At 40.1% G+C, this 22727-nt stretch overlaps 1 protein-coding gene across 2 annotated transcripts in view; it reads right to left on the bottom strand.

Moving 5' to 3' along the window:
- Positions 1-4033: 4033 nt before the first annotated feature.
- The window catches only part of BUB1 (BUB1 mitotic checkpoint serine/threonine kinase), a gene marked incomplete at its 5' end in the record, with an annotated part of 41428 nt that continues 22734 nt past the window's right edge, over positions 4034-22727 (bottom strand). The window contains 9 exons of one of the 2 annotated variants that reach the window (XM_082671968.1): positions 4034-4248; positions 5692-5798; positions 6351-6525; positions 6625-6782; positions 6960-7121; positions 7434-7549; positions 14431-14574; positions 15736-15971; positions 20369-20456. In XM_082671968.1, coding sequence (XP_082528094.1) covers positions 4053-4248; positions 5692-5798; positions 6351-6525; positions 6625-6782; positions 6960-7121; positions 7434-7549; positions 14431-14574; positions 15736-15971; positions 20369-20456 — 1382 coding nt within the window. In that variant the 3' untranslated portion in view covers positions 4034-4052. The remainder of the gene's footprint in view (positions 4249-5691; positions 5799-6350; positions 6526-6624; positions 6783-6959; positions 7122-7433; positions 7550-14430; positions 14575-15735; positions 15972-20368; positions 20457-22727) is intronic. The other variant, XM_082671969.1, reaches the window with a different exon arrangement.

The raw sequence follows: 22727 nt of genomic DNA, 5'->3' as shown, positions 1-22727 counted from the left end.
ACACACACTGCTGTCAAGTGTTCCATACCATTGATGTTTCTTGATATGGAAGAATTCACATATTCATGGACCTGTATGTTGTTCCACGTGTTCAGTGTTAAACGATAGTGGAGGAAACTTTGTTGTGTAATTTTTTCTCAAGTGTGAGCCCTTCAGTAGGAAAGTCTCGGGGTCAGATTCTTGGGGTCCGGTTACCACTGTCCTGCAACAGCCCCCGTGGCCACCAGGGGGAGCCAGCACCTCAGCTGCCGCACACAGTCCAAGGGAGGGGACAAGGGGCAGGAGTTGTGGCAGCATTGCCACTTTTCTCCAGGTCTTTCTTCTGCCTTTTAGGGGACTAGTCACCCCGACATTTTGGCCCATGGGCTCCCAGCTGGACACTTCATTCCTCAGTCTCCCTGGCAGGGGGATGGGGCAACATGATTGTGTCTGCCCCGTGGGCTGTGAGCCCATCTGGGGTCCACACCTCGCAGGTCTTGCCCGTGGGAACGATGTCCACCTCTGCTGGGATATGACAGCAATCAAAACATCCTGGAAGCCTTCTGTTGAGGACGGCAGGGTCGGGGCCAGTGAAGGATCGCCCATCCCAGACTGTAAGGTGAGATCAAAATCACTTGTGTCTTCTCTAAGCTGCCCTGTGTGGGTTCTGTTACCGGAGCTTAGCCTGCCTGCAGCCTGACCAATCCAGAAATGGGTTCATCTGAACCATTCGGAATGGAACCAACGGGACAGATGGACTCAGTGGAGGGATGAGGTAAAAGGAGGACCAGGGACACTGACTCCTGGGACCAGTGGCAGGGAAGCAGCTTTGCAGGTGTGTTTGCATATCGTGCTGATGCCCGTGCATCTTGGAGCATTATTTCTGATAGGCCCGGACCACACTTTTGGTGTCTCAGGTGCGTCTTATGAAAAAATACATTTTAGAACCATTGCCTTAGACACAGATATAATCCAGGGTGAGAAGGCACTGGTAACAGGAGTCTCTGAGTCTCTGGAGTAACCAGCCTTGTTCTTAGCTGGGACTTAGCACGTGGAGCGGGGCTGCCGAGAATGAATGGGAAAGGCCTTGGCCGGAGTAGGTATTAAATCAGAACCTAGGCTGAATCTAGCTGGTGTTTGGGCACTTAGGATGAGCTGGGCCCTTGCTCAGCTCTGTCCCTGGGGAAACTCCATCTCCTTAGTGGGTGAGCTGGACGTTTCTTTGCCTTCCAACTCTGATGTCTGTGGCATCCGTCTCGGTGGCCCTGTAGATGCAGAGCTTATTTCCTTGTGCAGATGAACTGTGTGTTTTTGTGTGTAATTTATAATGAAATGAAGATGATCACTGTAGTTTGTACCAGGAAATGGACCAAGAAACCCACCTACTTTCCTGAAGTGCTTAAAGCAACTTCTTTCATTTGGATGGAGCCTTCCTCCCTGGGGGCAAGGCTGTTGCTTAGGAAATCTGACTGTGAAGTTTATGTAAGCGGAGCCCTTGGCATAGACTGGGCACCAGATGGGCAGCAGCAGTGCTGAGATGACGCTGGTCAGGTTGCCGTTGTTGGTGTGAATGGCATAGAAGGTATCTTGGGTGCGATAGGAGTTGAAGATCCAGTAACAGCAAACGGGCTGGCGGGGACGCAGGATATGTTGACAGGGGCTGGAAGCCGAGGCCAAGTGTCCTCTCTGCCCAAGACTGAAGGCACCCACAGCTGCCTTTCATGGATGGACACATTTCGTTATTAGTTTAGTAAAATAGCACCCTTATCTACTTTAGTCTTGTTTCCTTTGAAAACAGACATTTTCAAGAGGAAAAATTTTAAAATCCCACAAATCTGGCTTTATCAATGCTCACTTTTGACACTTTAAGAGTAAATTTAATGTTGGTTTGTCTGATGAGGTCTTGTCCCTGGATCAACTTCCTTCCAATTTCAGTGTATGTGTAATCAATCGCATAGGTTACGTTCTTTATTTTCAAAATAAAGCATATTTGGAATCCCATTCTATTAATTTATCCTGCAGACACATTTGTATCTGCAGTCACTTTTTTGTAGCAATAAAATTGTGAAACTAATTGTCTCTAAATAGAGAATTGTTTAACTAAAATATGGTACATTCATATAGGGGAATGGCATATAGCTGGTCCAATACAGATGAAAAGAGGGGCAAGAAAACTGAAATAATGTTATGATTCACACTTGCAAAAAGAAATGAATGGATACTTCTTCAACGTGATTAAAAAAGGCTACCTCAGGCCAGCCTCATGAGCTTACTGGATAAACATGGGAGGAGCTCCTTCTAAAGCAGGAGACAGAGACGTCCAGCACCATCCCTGTTTAGCCCTCTTCTCATGGTCCTGGGCAATGGCGAAGGGAAGAGAAAAATCACCAGCGAAAAACTGCCAAAGATATAAAATAAGCGGCATTTTCATAGTGATGGTTATTTACTTGGAAACTTCAAAAGAATCAACTGAAAAGCTTTTTATATAAATCAGTAGTCTTCATATAGTCAAAGTACCAGCTAGAAAAAACAAGAAAAAGTGACATCTGATTTAAAACAACCAAAAGTTTAGTCTTAAGTATTTAAATCAGTACTAATATTAAAAACATTAGAAGACTCTTTTCTTATTCTCTCAATCGAAGATGGCATTTTAAGATGCAAAAGCCAAAAAAGCCTTTAAAAAACTTTATAAATCAGAGTACGAAACAAAATTAAAAATCTTCATGTCAACAGAAATCTTAAGAGACAGACGACCAATTGGGAGAAATACAAAGGGGTCCTACAACTTAAACTGAAAAAGAGCAATCCCAAGTGAGAAACTGACAAAGGATAGAGTTCACAGAAAAAGAAAAAAACACATAGCTCTTGAATATATGAATATATTTGGCCTAATTCAGAAGAGAATGCAAATGAAGACCACAAGGAAATACCATTTTGTCACCTGTCAGAGTGGCAAGGGTCAAAGAGCCTGACATGTCCTGTTGGTGGAGGTGTGGGGAACAGACTCTGATCCCTGCTGGTACAGCCCTACAGGGGGATTATCTGCAATACTGAGACAAAAATTTAAATGCCCTTACCTTTGACCCAGCAATTTCGCTTCTAGGATTTTACACTACAAGTTATGGCTATATATCATACAACCAAATATTACACAGCCATCACAAGAATGAGACCATTCTATATGTACTTACATTCTCCACCATACATTAGGTGAAAAAAAGCAGAATTATGCTAGCTTTGTCAAAAAACATTATATATATATATATTCATGGAATAATTTTTGGAAAGGTCAGAAAACGTGGGCTGAGGTTGTCTCTGGAATGGGGAACCTGGTGGCTGGGAGTGAGGGTGGAAGCGGAAGCCAGTCACTGTGTCTTCTTGAACTGGGTGTCCCCTCACATTTGTCTTCATCACGTGCTAAGGGAAGAGGGAGGGATAGAGGAGGGAAGGTCAATTCAGGTTATAGGACCCTTCCAGCTTTAAGTCAATAAACGCTAAGTTGGCTGCTATAATTTCAGAGCTAATTAATGATGCATGGAGCTTACATGATTATTTTCAAGATCTGAGATATTCTTTTGAATCATGCTTTTAAAAAACAAAGCTTAAGATTTATACCTGCAATATGTCCCATGGATAGCAATGAAGAACAAGTACAATAAAGGACAGGCACATTCAATTCATAAAAACATTAAGTCTGCTAAATATATTTGGGGAATTTTTATTTTACACAAATATAAACCCCCAAATTTAGAAAAAAACAAACAAACCTGACTTGGCTCTTTTTTGGCTTAAAGTGAACAGGTCAGTGCTTAAAAAGTGCTTTTAGAGAATGTTCTCTTGCCGATTACTCTCATGAATGCTTGCATCCCAAGAGCTGCCCACTCAGCCTGCTACGCAGGGATGTTACTGTGTTGTGTATTTTGTTGAAATATTTGTAACAACTATGTCCCAGGGATATACTTTGTGGGCTTTATTTTTAAGAAACATTTACATAAACAATAAATGTAGAAACATCAAGGTTCACAGTGAGCAGGCCAGCATTTACAAAGCGACTTTTAGGAAGTGTCCATATTTTATTTTCGAGAACGCTTATATTCTAAGAGCAGTACAATTAGCCTATTACGAAGGGTCTTAATCTTGTTTGTATAGTGTTCTTGAAATACTTTCTTCAGCTTCTGCCTTAACAAATCCAAAGATGGAAGATGATGACAATCTGGTATATTCAACATTATGTGAAAAAATTCATTCCACATATCCAGATGAGGAAGCCTGGAGAGACAAAGCATAAATGAAGGATAAAATGTAGCCTTCAGGGCTTCCCTGGTGGCTCAGTGGTTAAGAATCCACCTGCCAATGCAGGGGACACGGGTTCAAGCCCTGGTCTGGGAAGATCCCACATGCTGCAGAGCAACTCAGCCCATGCGCCACAACTACTGAGCCTGCGCTCTAGAGCCTGTGAGCCACAGCTACTGAAGCCTGTGGGCCTAGAGCCCAAGCTCCACAAAAAGAGAAGCCACCTCAATAAGAAGCCCACGCACTGCAACGAAGAGTAGCCCCTGCTTGCCGAAACTAGAGAAAGCCCGTGTGCAGCAACAAAGACCCAATGCAGCCAATAAATAAATAAATAAATTAATTATTTTTTTAAAAAGTAGCCTTCAGCGTGCAGGGCAATCCCACTCTTACATCTGACTTAACTCTAACCTCAACCCAACCTAATGCATCAAGAATGGATATGTTGGTGGGAATGTAAATTGATACAACCACCATGGAAAACAGTACGGAGGTTCCTTAAAAAACTAAAAATAGAACTACCATATGACCCAGCAATCCCACTACTGGGCATATACCCTGAGAAAACCATAATGCAAAAAGAGTCATGTACCACAGTGTTCATTGCAGAACTACTATTTACAATAGCCAGGACATGGAACCAACCTAAATGTCCATTGACAGATGAATGGATAAAGAAGATGTGGCACAATGGAATGAAGCAAATCAGCAAGAGAAAAACAAATACCATATGCTAACGCATATATATGGAATCTAAAAAAAAAAAAAAAGGTACTGATGAACATAGTTGCAGGGCAGGAATAAAGATACAGACATAGAGAATGGACTTGAGGACATGGGGTGGGAGGGGGAAGCTGGGGCGAAGTGAGAGTAGCATCAACATATATACACTACTAAATGTAAAACAGTTAGCTAGTGGGAAGCAGCCGCATAGCACAGGGAGATCGGCTCGGTGCTTTGCGATGACCTAGAGGGGTGGGATAGGGAGGGTGGAAGGGAGGCTCAAGAGGGAGGGGATATGGGGACATGTGTATGCATATGGCTGATTCGCTTTGTTGTACAACAGAAGCTAACACGGTATTGTGAAGCAAGTATACTCAAGTGAAGATCTATTAAAAAAATAATAATAAAATTTTAAAAATTCAAAAAAAAAAAAGAATGGATATGTTGAATCTGTTATACATAGGAGAAACTGAAGATCCAATGAAATGTCTCCACACAACTTGTTACACAAAAGTTACAAATGGAGAAACAGAAGCACTTAAATAACTTGCTCACTGCACCCAGGGCCCAGGGTTATGCTATTTCACCCTACTTCTCAAGGCATGGGTCTTCTGTGGCAAAGATCCATTTTCCACCAGATGGAATCCAACATTCTACTGTATTTATTCTTTTCAGTGTAGCACCAATGCTAATACCAACCTTCTAAAAAGACCTTCAGGCTTCCAGACTCCCCCTTCATTTTTCACTTTCATGTAAGTGCCAAAAAGCATGCAGTACACTGTTGCAGCAACTCCAAAGTAATCAATCTATAAAGAAGATATGGGTATATATGACTAATACAATATTTTACACTTGAGTATATTCCCATGTCTAAGTTATGCAGCAAATATGATAAAACACAGGAAGGAAATAGTCCCAGGATTTCACTTCTAAAGAATTCTGGAAGTGTGCATTAACCCCACACTGACACGTCCTATGAATGCCCATCTAGGCTTTGCTGGAGGCTTCCACGGACTGGCAGATCACCCGCCACCTCCCTAGGAAGAGTCTTGGGAAGCTCTGCTCTTCCTGAGCTACCGCATCCTTCGTTTTGTCATGCAGAGGCAAACACAACACTAAGCCGCTTGCAAGTCCTCTCAGCTCCTCCCCCCAGGACTGGCTGTGGACTTCGAACTGTGCTCCAAACCTCCTGAGGTGTGACGTGTCCACAACTGGAAACAACCCTGGAGCATCGTCTGAATCCAGGGCTAGAAGAAGACTAGATCAGCTCGAACTATCTAGATTCCCAAATTCTTTTTGAAATTATAGTGAGTGTCATACAGGGAAATGTTTTCAAATCTCTCACTCTAGTTCTCTACCTGGTAGTTCCAGGGCTTGTTACTGAGCATCTCAGTACACTGGAAACCAGATGTTTCACACTTTGCCGTAAATACGGTTCCTTTTGGAAAAAGTTTCATGTCTATACTCTGACCCAGGTCGATCAGTGCCAAGCCAGCAGATAAATCATCTTCTTCACTGTCCTGTTCCAAAAATCTATATTAAACACAAACAAGGGTCAGGCTGCGTGAGCACAGATAATAAAAGGCTGCTGGGGAAACGGTAAGAGAAGGACCTGTTAAAAGGGCAACTTGCCTGTTTCCGAGTATGAAATTGTCTGGCTTGATGTCTCCGTGGATGATTTCGCAGTCATGGACTTGTTCAATCATGCACAGCACTCTGATAGCAAAAGCGAGGACTAGAGCTTGAGGCATCACTTTTTCAGGGGTATTTTTATAGAGGTTAATGGCATTCTAGAAACAATGGAAAGTGGAATCCTGAGTTGGTTGCACAGGATTAATGAAATTTCAAGTCAAGAGCTTTGCCCCCACCCATCACTCCAATAAAAGCGCCAAGTCCAAAAGGTATGTGCAAGGCAAAAGCCAAAAATGTACTTCAGTTCTTGTTTGTCATAAAAGCCATACACTTACTAGTAATGTCCCATAGCTGTAGAGATCTCCTACTAACACACTGCCATTCTGGAACAGGTGGGCAGAATAGAATTTGATAAACATGTGTTGCATGCTTGGCTTTAGTCTCTCCATCAGCTGGGTCCCGATGTAGAATTCCCAGGGGTTGGCGGGCTTCTGGACCTGCAAATCAGGTATGTGACATTCATATCCAGCTCACATTCTGGAAAATGATAGCAAGAAAGCCACTTCATCCAAATGCAGGATGTGGGGTAGAAAGTGATGACAAGCTATGAATTGTTGCTGCAGCGTGGGAACTGCTGCAAGGTAATTTTTGTGGCGAGGCAATTCTGAATCCTTGTGGGATAGTTTTGCTTCTTAAGTGCTGACAGTAGACCTAAGTGAAACCACCACTATCTTTAAAAAAAAAAAAAAAAAGGAGGCTGGCAAACTCTAGCCCTAAAATTCATTTTCTATATTGTACAGATCATTTACCTTCAAAACAAATTTCTGCTTATTTTTGCTATCGTTCACATCTCCGTGGGTAACTTCATAGACGTGGGCAAAAGCCCCTTCTCCAAGAAGGTGATCAACATAGACCAGCAAAGAACCTGAGGAGATAGTTAAGTCAAAATGAAAAAAAGGCTCAAAACATTAAAGGCTATCAAAATGAAGTATTTGTAAATTTTTCTTGGTGCTTGAATTGCTTTAATAAATAAAAATGGATATAGCTCCCTTAGGAAATGTTTTTCCAGTCTTACATGAAAGTTAAACAAATACCTGCCACAAAATACCCCCTTTATAACGAGGTGATGGAGGAGCCAGGGCAGCACTGCCGGGACCCAGGCCTGTCACTGAGCAGCAGGGCCTCGGGCAGCCATCCTCTCTTTACCAGTGCTGTCATATTTAAAGGGGGAGTACGTGTGCTGCCTACTTGGCAAGACTGTTGTGATGACAGAAAGAACAAGTGGACATCCTCTACAAAGTGCTAAACAAAGCTCTAACACGCCTTTGAAAAATGCAAGCGTTTTACATCAGAATAAAAAGGGCAGAGCGTAGTTGTACCGATATTTCTAACAGATACTTAAAAAATTTTTATTGCAGTAAACTTTCTATTTTAGAACAGTTTTTGATTTATAGAAAAGTTGAGAAGATAGTAGTTTCTGTATGTTCTGCATCCTGTTTCCCCTACTGCTAACTTTTACATAACCAAGTTACACTGGTAACAAACAAGAACCAAAACTGGTATGTTACTGTTAACTAAACTCCACACTTTATTCAGATTTCACTAGTTTTCCCCTAATGTTCTAGGACACATTCATCAAGTCTCCTCAGACTCTGCTATGCTGTGACAGTTTCTAACTTTTTGTTCTGATGACCATGACAGCTCCAAGGAGCACTGTTCTGGTAAGTTGTAGAATGCCCCTCAGCTGGATTTGTCTTGATATTTTTCAGTTACACTGGGGTTATTGGATTTGGTAGAAAGATGACAGAGGTAAGGTTGTAACAGATTTTTAATTTTTTAAAAAAAGAATTCATGTGTTTAAAATCAAATATAAAAAAGTAGCTTTCTGGTTTCTAGCTGGCATGTAAGGAGTTTGGAAGTCGTCAGTCTACCCTCACAGTAAGAAAAAGGTGAACAAATTGAAAATCAACAACTCTTAGATCTGTTAGAGAACTGAGGTCACAGGGAAAACTGCTGCCCCCCAAACTGAGGAGACAGGTGAATACAGAGAATAGCAGAGCCCAGAAGCAGAAACTACCACTGAGGCCAGTACCGAAGCGGGGGTGGGGAGAGGAGGCACCACAGAAAGAACTGATGTCTCAGACCTTATTTAGGAACAAGTCTCTAGGGAAGCCCAAAGACAACAGGGGAGACAAATAAGGACACAAAGGGGAATTTCAGCCTTTGATACCTACAGCCACAGAAAATAGTAAACACTGCCTAAGTCCAAGCCAGATAAGCATAAACCTTACACTAAAGGGCTATTTATCTCAGTTCCTTTCAGCAGGATATCAGGACTGGCTTCTAACAAAAATTACAAGGCATAATAAAAGACAAAAAACACAGCTTGAAAAGACAGAGCAAGTATCAGAACCAGATACAGATATAGAAAAGATTTTGGAATTATAAGACCAGGAATAAAAAAATTATGATTAATATGCTAAGAGCTGTAATGAAAAAGGTAAACAAAATGCAAGAATACAAGAGTAATGTAAGAAGACAAATACAAACCCCGAGAAAGAATCAAAAGGAAACGCTAGAAATAAAAAAGGACTGTGACAAAATGAAGAATATCTTTGATGGGCTCATCAAAGGCTGTATGTGGCTGGAAAAAGAAACTGTGAGCTTGACAAATATGCCAACAGAAACTTCCAACACTGAAACGCAAAGAGAAAAATAAAATGAAAAAGAATGTTCAAGAACTATGGGACAACTACAAAAGGGGTAACAAATGTGTAATGGGACACTAGGATGAAGAAGAAAAAGAGAACAGAAGACATAGCTGGGGTAATGATGGCTGAGAAATTTCCAAAATCAATGACAGAAACCAAATCACAGATCTGGGAATTTCAGAGAACGCCAAGCAGGAAGAATACCAAAAAGCTACATCTAGGCATGTCATGTTCAAACTGCAGAAAATCAGACAGGGAGAAAATATTGAAAGAAACCAGAGGAATAAAACCACCTTACCTATAGAGGAGCAAGCATAAGAATCACACTGACTTCCCTTCAGAAACCATACAAGCAAGAAGAGAGTGGAGTAAGTGTTGAAAGAAGAAAAAAAAAAAGCCAAAAAAAAGAAACCATACAAGCAAGAAGACAGTGGAGTAAGTGTTGAAAGAAGAAAAAAAAAAAAAAGCCAAAAAACCACAAACCAAGAATTCTTCCCTTTCAAAAGTGAAGAAGAAATAAAGACTTCATTAGACAAACAAAAATTAAGGCAATCTGTCACCAGTAAACCTGCCTTGCAAGAAATGTTAAAAGAAGTTCTGGGGGGTGGGATGAATTGGGAGATTGGGATTGACATATATACACTATTGATACTATGCATAAAATAGATAACTAATGAGAACCTAACATATAGCACAGGGAATTCTACTCAATGCTCTGTGGTGACCTAAGTGGGAAGGAAATCCAAAAGAGAGGGGATATATTGGGTTGGCCCAAAAGTTCATTCGTTCCGTAACATCGTATGGAAGATCCCAAACGAACTTTTTGGCCAACCCAATATGTATACGTATAGCTGATTCACTTTGCTGTACAGCAGAAACTAACACAACATTGTAAAGCAACTATACTCCAATAAAAATTAATAAAAGAGAAAAAAAGAAGTTCTTCAGAGGGAAGGAAGATGATACAGGTCAGAAACTCAGATCAGAAAAGTATAGGAAAAGGAATAAATGAAGATAAAGTAAAATCTTTTATTTATTTATTTTTTATTCTTAATTGATCTAACTGATAGCTGTTCAAAATAATAATAGCAACAATGTGTTCAGTAAGCACAGCCTGTGGGTAAGTGAAATGAGTGAGAGTAATGCCATAAGGGGGAAAAGGGAGGAATTGGTAACATTCTGTTATAAGGGACTTGTGCTATTTGTGAAGCAGTATAGTGTTATTGGAAGGTGGACATGGATTACTTGTAAATGTACATTGCAAGCTCTAGGGCAACCACTAAAAAAAGTAAAGAAAGAAGTGTAATTGATATGCTAAGAGAAGAGAGAAAATAGAATCACATAAATAATTAAAACCAGAGAAGGCAGAAAGAGAGTGAAAGACAAAAAAGGAAATGAAGAACAAGGGCAATAAATAGAAAACAGTAACAAATATAGTAGATATTAATCCAACTATATCACAATAGATAAAAATACAAGACCCAACTATATGTTGTCTACAAGAAACACACCCTAAATATAAAGACACAGAAAAAATAAAAGTAAAGGCATGGAGAAAGATATGTCACGCTAACATTAATCAACAGAAAGCTGGTGTAGCTATATTAATTTTACACAGAACAGACTTAGAGTAAGGAAAGTTATCAAGGATAAAGAAAGGCATTACATAATGATATAGGGCTCAGTTCTCCAAGACATAACAATCCTTAATGTGTATGAGCCTAAGAACAGAGCATCAAATAGGCAAAAATTGACAGACTTGCAAGGAGAATAAATCAATTCACTATTATAGTTGGAGATTTCTACATCCCTCAATTGACAGATCCAACAGGCAGAAAATCCTTAAGGGCATGGTTGAACCGAACAGCACCACCACCAATCAACTGGATCTAATAGACATTCATGAAATACTTAATTTAACAACAGTGGAATATACATTCTTTTCAAGCTTACATGGAACAGTAACCAAGAAAGACCACATTCTAGGCCATAAAACACAACTTCACCAAATTAAAAAAAAGAAAGAAATCATACAAAGTATGCACTCAGATCACAGTGGAATTAAGCTGGTAATCAATAACAGAAGGATAGCTGGTAAGTCCCCTAAAACTTGGAGATTAAATAACACACTTTGAAAACATAATTTATTGAAATTGTGAGATGTGGAAAATGCAGTATTAGAAATTTATAGCATTGAATGCATATGTTAGAAAAGAAGATCTAAAATCAATAATCTTAGTTTCCACCTTAGAAAACTGGAAAAAGAAGAGCAAATTAAATCCAAAGTAAGCAGAAGAAAAGGAAAAATAAGAATCAGAGTAGAAATCAACAAAATTTAAAACTGAAAATCAGTAGAGGAAATCAATGAAAACAAAAGTTGGTTCTGTGGGAAAAAAGGTTGGTTCTTTGAAAACATCAATGAAATTGATAAGCTTCTGCCAGGCCAACTAAGAAAAATTAGGGAGGACACATATTACTAATACCAGAAATGAAAGAGGGGGCATCACTACAGATCCTATGGACATTAAAAGGATAATAAAGGAATACTATGAACAGTTAGTTCTATGCCACATGTACCAAAAATGAATAAGTGGAATTTGAAATTAAAAACACAATACAATTTACATTAGCAACTCCCCCCCAATGAAATATTTAAGTATAAATGTAACAAAAAATGTACAAGGTCTACATGAGGAAAACTATAAAACTCTGATGAAACAAATTTAAAAATCTAAATATATGGAGAGATATTCTATATACACAGATAGGAAGACACAGCATTGTGAAGTTCTTCCAAACTTGATCTATAGATTCAATGCAATACCAAGCAAAATCCCACCAAGTCATTTTTGTGGATAATGACAAACTAATTCTGAAGTTTATATGGAAAGGCAAAAGAATCAGACAGCCAACACAGTATTGAAGGAGAACAAATTGGAGGACCGACACTACCCAACATCAAGACTTACTATAAAAGTTACCAAAATCAGGACAGTGTGGTATTGGTGAATAGGCGAATACATTAATGAAACAGAGGAGAGAGCCCAGCAATAGACCCAAACAAATATAGTCAATTGATCACTGACAAAAGACTAAAGGCTATTCAATGCAGGAAAGATAGTCTTTTCAACAAATGGTGATGGAACAACTGAACATCAACATGCAAAATGAATCTAGACACAGATCTTACACCTTTGACAGAAGTTAATTCAAAATGGTTCATAGATCTGAATATATAACACAAATCTACAAAATTCCTAGCAGATAACGTAGGAGAATATCTAGGTGACCTTGGGTTTGCTGATGACCTCTTGGATACAACACCCAAAGCATGATCCATGAAAGGAAAAAAGTGATAAACTGGACTTGTTTAAAATTGAAAACTACTCCGCAAAAAACACAGCTAATAGAATGAAAAGACAAGCCAGAGGCTGGGGGAAAATCTTTGTAAAACAACTGATAAAGGACCACTGTATAGCCAAAATATACAATGAACTCTTAATAAGAAAACAAACAACCTGATTGAAAAATGGGCAAACGATCTGAACATAAATCTCAGGAAAGAAGGTATTCAGATGGCAAATAAACATATGAAAAAATGTTCACCATCATACATAATTAAAGAATTGCAAATTAAAGACAATAGTGAAATACCACTGCACATCTACTAGAATGGCTAAAACCCCAAACACTGACAATACCACATGCTGACAAGAATGTGGAGCAACAGAATTCTCATTCATTGCTGTGGGAATTCAAAATGGTACAAACCCCGTTGGAAGACAGTTTGGCAGTTTCTTACAAAAGTAAACATAGCCTTAACTATATGATCCAGCAATCACACTCCTTAGTACTTACCCAAATGAACTGAAAACTTACGTCCACACAAAAACTGTACAGGAATGTTTACAGCAGCTTTATTCATCATTGCCAAAACTTGGAAGCAACCAAGATATCCTTCAATAGGTGAATGGATAAATAAACTATAGTACCTTCCCACAATGGAATACTCCTCAGAGATGAAAAAGAAAGAGCTATCAAGTCATGAAAAGACATGGAGGAAACTTAAATGCATATTGCTAAGCAAAAGAAGCCAAACTGAAAAGTCTATATACTGTAATGATTACAACTATGTGGGGACGGCAGTAGGAGATTAGTGGTTGCTAGGGTTTCAGGTAGAGGGAGGAAGGGATGAATAGATGAAGTGCAGGGGTTTAGGGCACTGAAACGGTTCTGTATGATACTGTAATGACAGATGCATGTCATTACACATCTGTCAAACCCCACAGAATGTACAACACAAAGAATGAATCCTAAGGTAAACTATGAACTGTAGTTAATAATAATGTATCAATATTGGCTCATCAACTTTAACAAATGTACCACACCGATGCAAGATGTTAATAATAGGGGAATCTCTGTGTGTGTGTGTGTGTGTGTGTGTGTGTAAAGTATATTATGAGAAGTCTTGCTCCCACTGTTATCCACATCTACCCTGTTTCCCCTTCCACTAACAATTAACCATTTTTATTAGTTTTGAGTACCCTTCAAGTGTTCTCTGGAAATACTATCAAATATGAATATATATTATCTTGCCCCTTTTTAAGAAATAAAAAGCAGCATATAACACTAGTCTGCCCTTTCACTTAGCAGCATGTTTTGGAGATCATTCCCTAGCTGCACAGAGTGAGCTGTAGTTTACTGTAGAGATGTCGCATAATTTATTTAAGCAGTCCCCTTAGATGCCTATGTTGTTTCCAATCTGTTGCTTTACACACACCTTACTTTGAATATATCCAAGTGTATCTGCAGGAAATTCTTAAAAGTGGATGTCTGGGTCTAAAAGTATATGCATTTTAAATTTTGATAGATATTGCCAAATTGCCCTTTATAAGTTATAGTCCCAACAGCAATCGAAATCCTACAGTCATGCCTTAACAAAATGTTCTCATCTTAATACTACAGATAAAACTTTTTACTGGAAGTGGGAGAGGGGGTGGAGGGGTAGGGGTGAGGGCGGTGCCAGGAGGAATAAACATCAACTTCCCACAGAGAAAAATAGAGTTTAAAGTTTTATTACCCATATGGTTCTTACCCAGTTGAAATTCAGTCTTGGGTTTGATGGCTGGAAGTTTACATTGCCATTCGTAAGTATTTGCATAGGAACTCACTGGTTTAGAAAGCCCGGATAAAAGTTTGACAATCAACTCATCATCCCAGGGATTCTCAACAGTGAAGTCTTAAAGGAACAGGAACAAAAAGGAAAAGGAATTCAGTATCCAAGACTTTTACCAAATAAATCATAGACAAAGCAAGTGGAGACATTCATTAAATAAGCTTTCAAAAGCCTTATCTTTAAAGAGCATTGATTCAACTAATAAAGAACCATTTTCAAAAGTCAAAATGGGTACTTCTGCACAGTTCATTATCTGTCATTTTAGATCTACAAACTTAAATCAATATTCAGTTGGGACAAAGGAAATTAACACCAAGGGCATCTATTCTAGATTTTGCCTTTAACACAATTATGGGTACATGTCTTAAAGGCAAACTTGGAGATTAGTTACTTCTAACACGATCATATATGTATTCTTTAAATTGCTTTCCACTTCTATTTATAAAACACGCTGCCTTTTAACACATACTACCTACGTGCAATTTGTCTGTATGAGATATACTTTGGGTCCACAAAGACACAAAGAGAAACTGTTTCTAAAGGGAAGAAAAAAGTTTCTGCCCAATTTAGAATGTTATAAAAAATTCTATTAGTGGCAGTTATCAAAGACTAATCCAACATGACTGATATTTACTAGTGCTAAGCAGATGCGGGACACTTTTCTGAGCCCTTGATGTTTACTAACTCACTTGGTCCTAACAGTAAGACCCTAAAGTAGGTACTGCCAACCCCTCCACTTTATAGAAAACAGGGCCACAGAGAATTGAAATAATCTTGGCCAAGATCACAAGACAGCCTAAGACAGAGAGCTAGGATTAGAATCTAGCTAGTCTATCTCCAGAGTCTGTGCTCTTGTCCACTGTTAAGATTGTTTCTGTGTAACCTTGGGGTGGGGGTGGGGTCCTTTAACCCTGAGCCTGTTTACTTTTCTGTAAAATGGGGATAACAGTATTAGATTAAACTCCTGGCATAATGGGCCCTCCAATTCCAGTTCTCTTTTCCAACAGTAGTTATTCTGATACCTTTTAAAATTAAAACAAATTAATTAGTCCTTCAAGTATGTTACTGTTGTATGCTCGGTGACACAGCATGCAAGTTTGTCTGAACTTGCGTTCTACTCAACGGCATTCAAGGCCCTGCTCTTTGAGCTTCTTTCATGGAACAGCTTTTAACAGGTTATTGTCCTTATTCAGGGAACAATTAAGAATGAGCATCTGTTCACACCTGGAGCGTCGATATTCCCAAGCAAGCCTGTCTGCACTGGTTCTGCCTGGAACCTGGCATTGGCGTCTGCTGGATCCTCTGCAGGGGCAAAGTCAGGGTCTGTGAGTTTACAGGCCTTGAGGCCCCACTCCGCCTCGCTGGTCAGCACAGCTGCAGCAGGTTGGCTCAGACGGAGCAAGGATGCTGAAGAGACATCTGTGGGGAACGCTGGTTCTGAGCTTTTCTCTTCAATCGGACTGGATGTGTTAAAGGGACAAGATAAACACACATGATTACAAGCTTTATTGGGTTTGAACACATAAAAATCCCACAAAACAGTTTCCTTTTCATTCTAGGAATGAGATTTCAAAACTGCTTCACAAAGAGTTTATTAAAGCATTTTCTTCATACAAACAAATATATGCAGATACACAGCTCGTACAATATGAATAGAAATAAAATAAAAAACGTGGTAATATATTAAATAGGTGAGGTGACACATTGGATATTCTTTAGTAGGAGATGTTGGTAGGAAAGGGTTTATTTTCTCAAGTTGTCTTCTAAGCATCACTACTGTAATAGGGACTGAGGATTTTATTCCAAAAACGGCTTCTTTTATAACACTGAAACAAACAGAAAATGTCAGCCATAGTCCAACAACCGAACACCAGTACATTTCTACACACGCACGTGCACACACACAGTCGATTCTCATTCCTCAAGGATTCCATACCTGTGAATTCACCTACATGAAAATATTTATTTGTTACCCCAAACAACACTCATGGTGCTTTTGCTGTCATCTCAAGACGTGCAGAACAATGAAAAATTTGAGTCACTCAACATTTATGTTCCCAGGTGAGGTCGAGCAAGGTGACGCTCTGCCTTCTCATTTCAGCTCATACTGTAAACAATGTCCTTTCACAGTATAGTTAGCGATGTGGGGTGTTTCTTTTTCTTGCATTTTTGTGCTTTTAGTTGGTGATTTAGCTGTTTAACTGTTCCCCAAGTGCAGTGCTCAAGTGCTGTCTGGCGTTCCTAAGTGCAAGAAGGCTGTGACGTGTCTTGTGGAGAAAATATGTGTTGCATAAGTTTTGTTCAGGCATGGGTTACAGTGCTGTTGGCCATGAGTTCAATGTTAATGAATCAATAGTATATATTAAATAAGTGTTTTTTAATATAAATTTATTTATTTTATTTATTTCTTTTTGGCTGTATTGGGTCTCGTTGCTGCACATGGGCTTTCTCTAGTTGCGGTGAGTGGGGGCTACTCTTCGTTTCGGTGCGCAGGCTTCTCACTGCGGTGGCTTCTCTTGTTGCGGAGCACGGGCTCTAGATGCATGGACTTCAGTAGTTGTGGCATGCAGGCTCAGTAGTTGTGGCTCGTGGGCTCAGTAGTTGTGGCTTGCGGACTCTAGATCGCAGGCTCAGTAGTTGTGGCGCACAGGCTTAGTTGCTCCGTGGCATGTGGGATCTTCCCAGACCAGGGCTTGAACCCGTGTCCCCTGCATTGGCAGGCAGATTTTTAACCACTGAGCCACAAGGGAAGCCCTAAATAAGTGTCTTTAAATAAAGTGTTGTGACCACAGGCCTGTAGGATCCTAACTGTGTATTTCCCCTAGAAGCAATGGGTCAGTATTTGCTAATTCAGTGTTTGCAGTGATTTTATAGAAAAGAACCAATGCAAATAACAAGTTTGGACTGTACATACGTCTCCACACACATATTCTCTCTGCACCTTTAGATCCACATATCTACAAACAGATGCACGAGTATATATTTTTATACAAATGAATTCATGCAACATCATGTTGCATTTTTTACTTCTTGACACAGGCATTTTCCTACCATGAATTTTTAAAATAATAAACTAATTTTGGAATTTAGATTTAAAGAAATGTCACAGAGATAAAAGAGAATTCCCATATGTTCCTCACCAATTTCCTCTAGTGTTACCACCTCACATTAAAGTGGCTCTCTTGTCAAAACCAATAAACCAACCTTTGTCATATTACTATTGACTAACCTCCAGACCTTGTTTGGATTTCGCCACGTTTTCCACAAGGCCCCATGTTTGCTCCAGGATCCAGTCGTGGACACCATGCTGCATTAGTTGTCAGCCTCCTTACTCTCTTCTCTGTGACACTTTCTTAGTCTTTCCTAGTTTCCTAAGACCTTGTCGGTTTTGAGGAGTACTGGCCAGCTATTTTGTAGACTGTCCCTCAATTTGGGTTTCTTTTTTTTTTTTTTGTGGTACATGGGCCTCTCACTGCTGCGGCCTCTCCCGTTGCGGAGCATGGGCTCCGGACGCACAGGCCCAGCAGCCACGGCCCACAGGCCCAGCCGCTCCGCGGCATGCGGGATCCTCCCTGACCGGGGCACGAACCCACACCCCCTGCATCGGCAGGCGGACTTTCAACCACTGCGCCACGAGGGAAGCCCTGGGTTTCTCTTGTTTTCCTCCTGGCTAGACTATGAGTATTGGTTTGGGGAGAATATCACAGAGGTGACCCTTCTCCTCCCATGACATCACCATGTGTCATCACGGGTGACGTTAGCCTGATTATTTGGGAAAGGTGGTGTCTGCTGGGTTTCTCCACAGTTCTACTGTGGATTTTAATGCTGTACACCATTTAATCCAGTGGATGTGTGATGAAGTGTAACAATTCCCTTGTTCTTAGATATTGAACATATTTCCAATATTTTATATTACAACAAAACAGATGTGTTTCCAAACCCATGTACATTGCTACTAGAAACGTGAGTGCCCAAATTATTGTGGGTGCATAAACGATGAATAAAATCCTTTTCCCTTCTCCACAAAACTGTGAATTTTGGTTAACTTTCTAGCTCTTCCCCTTCTCCACTGAAAACTTAAAAGGTAAGGTATCACTGTCATCAATGCTTATGATAAAAAATAGCTGTATCTAGACTGGGAGAATTATGAACATGTGCTGGGAATCCAGATTCGGGCTTCAGGTATAATGATTCTCGCAATGGGCCTGTCCCTGGCAGGGACTCTGGAAACTAAATCTATGGAGTGTTGCAAGAGCCACTGACTCCCTGGGAAGAAGGTTTCGAAGCTAAGGAAGCCTCTGTCCCTGGGTGTCTCCCCACATGAGTCTTGTTTCCTTGCAGCTTAACTGTCACATGCAGTCAAAGACAATAGTTTCTTGGACAGTATTACCCTGCTGGCAACAGTGATTTTTGTCCTATATACATCTAAATTAATCTTATGCCAAGTGTGGTTTATGGTAGTCTTATGAGTCAAAAGTTTAGCTGCACAAAGGAAGATTCCTGGTGGGCAGTAATAGACTATGCCCACTGAGTAAAATTTTAAATTAAAAGGCAAAATCTATTTAATTTGCATTAATTTTATTTCTAGTGAGTTAACCCTTTTCTACATGTTTATTCATTAATTTTTCTTTTGTAAGTTCTGCTCATGTCCTTTAATCCAATCATTTATTTACTGGGGTCTTAGTTCAAGAAGAGGTTTTTGATAATAAGAAGCAGTACAGCATAGTGGTGAGAGCGAGGATTCTGAAATCAGAGATAGGGGTTCAAATCCCAGGGCTGCAAAGTAGAAGCCGTATGGCTTTGGGTCCTTTATTTAGCCCTCTGGATCTGGTTTCCTCATCTATAATGCTGGAAAAGAAAAGTTCCTACAGTTAAAGTTATTATAAGGGTTAGTTAAAGGGTGCAGTACATGAAAAGCGTTAAGGGCTGTGCAGGAATATAATAAATACTCAAAAGATTGTAGCTACTTTTAGCGTCTATGACATTCACCAGACTATTCAAATACGGCAGAATTTTACTTCTGCAAAGCATTAGTGTATGTATGGCAAGTCTGCATTTTGCATCAGAACCTAAGAGGCTTAAACATTCTATCTTCTTCCTCTTAAAAGAAAGTTATTAGGACTTCCCTGGTGGTGCAGTGGTTAAGAATCTGCCTGCCAATTCAGGGTACACGCGTTTGATTCCTGGTCTGGGAAGATCTCACATGCCGTGGAGCAACTAAGTCCAAGCACCACAACTACTGAAGCCCCCTCGCCCTAGAGCCCACGCACCACAACTACTGAGCCCATGTGCTGCAACTACTGGAACCCGTGTGCTCCAACTACTGACATGCCTATAGCCTGTGCTCCGCAACAAGAGAAGCCACCGCAATAAGAAGGCCACACACCGCAACGAGGAGTAGCCCGTGCTCATCACAACTAGAGGAAGCCTGTGCGCAGCAACGAAGACCCAATACAGCCAAAAAGAAGAAAAAAAAAAAGAAAGTTATTGATTTTCTCAATTATAATGGGTATACAGAAGCAATTAGGTGTTTGCTCAGTTCTGCAATAGTCTTTATATGTCAGTCTTTGGCTGGCAAGAGCATCTGCAGTTCTGCTCCCCAAATCAGTGGAAGTCAGTCACAGGAACAGTTTCCCCAGGGATTCTCTGATACCCCAGCTGCTTCTCTCACTGCCCTGATGTACCAAGTGTCATTTTATTTATATGTACAGACAGTACCTTCTGACTTAAATCTCTGAGTTGATAAAAACTCTGGCAGCCCTTAAAGAAGGGCTGGAATGAGGTATTCCATTACAGCTTAAGAAGCAAGCTAGAATGAAAAGGGAGAGAGACAGGACCACGTGCACCCACACAATACCTGAACTTTCTCTCTTTCAAGGGTTCCATCTTGTTTCTTTCACAAGAATCCAAAGTCACATGGGTGTACTGTTCTGCTACCACATTTTCTGAAATATACAGAAAAGTAGAGATGGGCATTATACACACACATATGATTTTATATGGTTATAAAGTCCAGGATTCCTTTTTACACTGACTTTCATTATAATTTCAAAATAGTATTCCGTGGTAAAATGTACTATGTTTAAAAAATGGGGAAAAAAAAATCACTTAAAAAAATTCTACCGTTATATGTGAGCGTTTCAACCTTATACATCTAATCCATACAGTCCTTCAAAAGAAAAGAGCCCAGAGAGCAGGAGGTCCACCGCGGGAGGATGGCCAGACCACGGGAAGTTACAGGCGGCAGTGCGCACACCCTGTTTGAGGAGAAGCCGATGCCAAGGCCATGGAGCATAAAAGGCTGAAATGCTTGTGGAGGGCGGAGATTTTGGTGTCTTTCAGTCTAACTTGCCTTATTTAGTCAGCGTTTAGTTGACTGAACTGACTCAGAGGTTCACACCAGAAAGCAACCTGGCAATACTTACTATCACTCCCTTTAATTAAAAAAAGAAATCTATCTATGGAGAGACAAACTAGATAGGGCAGAAATACAGAGCATTACTTCTACCAAGTGATACTAATACAATATAGAGCCAACTATTACACTAGATTAAATTTTATCAGATACTGCTTCACTGAACAGGTGCTAACACTTTTTAGTACTAGAACATTAGCTTCTATTTATACAATCAAAGTGGCAAATACACTAAGAAAGGTCAATATTGACTTTATGAAAGACTCTTGACTGTTAAACAGATTAGGTTTTCCAAATTGAAACAACTTTAAATTTTTAGAATTAAAGTAGCAAGTCTGTGATAGCACTTGGCAAATGTCCAAGTTTCAACTAAATCCTCCTTTAAAATTCAGGAAAGAAATATATTTGGTTAGTACAGTAAGAAAAAATGTTTACTCCTTAGTTAAAAACTTTTAGGCCTATAGGCTCAGACTTCACATTACAATAAGCTTTCATCCAGGGGAATGAAATTCTTTTGCAGTTCTTTCCCTATTCCTTCAGTTAACAACTGCTATTAAAAAAAAAAAAAAAAACGCCAGCAGTGATAGTGTTTGGCTAGTAAATTAGCAGAAAAAGGTGAAGCAGTCCCAGGTCTCATAGCACAGGCACATTTCAGAGATATCGTGGGTTTGTATCCAGACCACTGCAATAAAGCGAACATCACGATAAAGCGAGTCACACAAATTTTTTGGTTTCCCAGTGCATATAGATGTTTTTTTGTTTTGTTTTGTTTTTTGCGGTACGTGGGCCTCTCACTGTTGTGGACTCTCCTGTTGCGGAGCACAGGCTCCGGACGCACAGGCTCAGCGGCCATGGCTTATGGGCCCAGCCGCTCTGCAGCATGTGGGATCTTCCCGGACCGGGGCACGAACCCGTGTCCCCTGCATCGGCAGGCTGACTCTCAACCACTGCACCACCAGGGAAGCCCAGAAATTGTTTACACTGTACTGAAGTCTTAAGTGTGCAATAGCATCATGTCTAAAAAAACAGTGTGCATACCTCAATTAAAAAAGTTAATTGCTAAAAATGCGAACCATCACCTGAGCCTTTAGGGAGTCAATCTTTTACGACTGGTGGAGGGTCTTGCCTCGATGTTGGTGGCTGCTGACTGATCAGGCTGGTGGCTGCTGAAGGCTGGGGTCATCGTGGCAGTTTCTTAAAATAAGACAACAGTGAAGTCTGCCACATTGATTGACTCTTCCTTTCATGAACGATTTCTCTGTAGCATGCAATGCTGTTTGACAGCATTTTACCCACGGTAGAACTTCTTTCAAAATCGGAGTCAATCCTCTCAAACTCTGCCGCTGCTTTATCAACTCAGTTTATGTAGTATTTTATATCTTTTGTTGTCATCTGCACCAGGAGTAGATTCCATCTCAGGAAACCACTTTCTTTGCTCATCCATGAGAAGCAACTCCTCGTCCATTAACTTTTTATCATGAAATTGCAGCAATTCAGTCACACCTTCTCTCCACTTCTAATTCTAGTTCTCTTGCTATTTCCACCACATCTGCAGTTACCTCCTCCACTGAAGTCTTGAACCCCTCAAAGTCATCCATGAGGGTTGGCATCAACTTCTTCCAAACTCCTGATAATGTTGATATTTTGACCTCTTCCTGTGAATCAGAAATGTTTTTAATGGCATCTAGAATGGTGAATCCTTTCCAGAAGGTTTTCAATTGACTGCCCAGATTCATCAGAGGAATCACTGTCTATGGCAGCTATAGCCTTATGAAATGTATTTCCTTTTTTTTTTTTATTT

This window comes from Grampus griseus (assembly GCF_964374135.1).
Source record: "Grampus griseus genome assembly, chromosome: 15".
NCBI classification, from domain to species: domain Eukaryota; kingdom Metazoa; phylum Chordata; class Mammalia; order Artiodactyla; family Delphinidae; genus Grampus; species Grampus griseus.
This window is presented reverse-complemented; position numbering and strand designations above follow the sequence as displayed.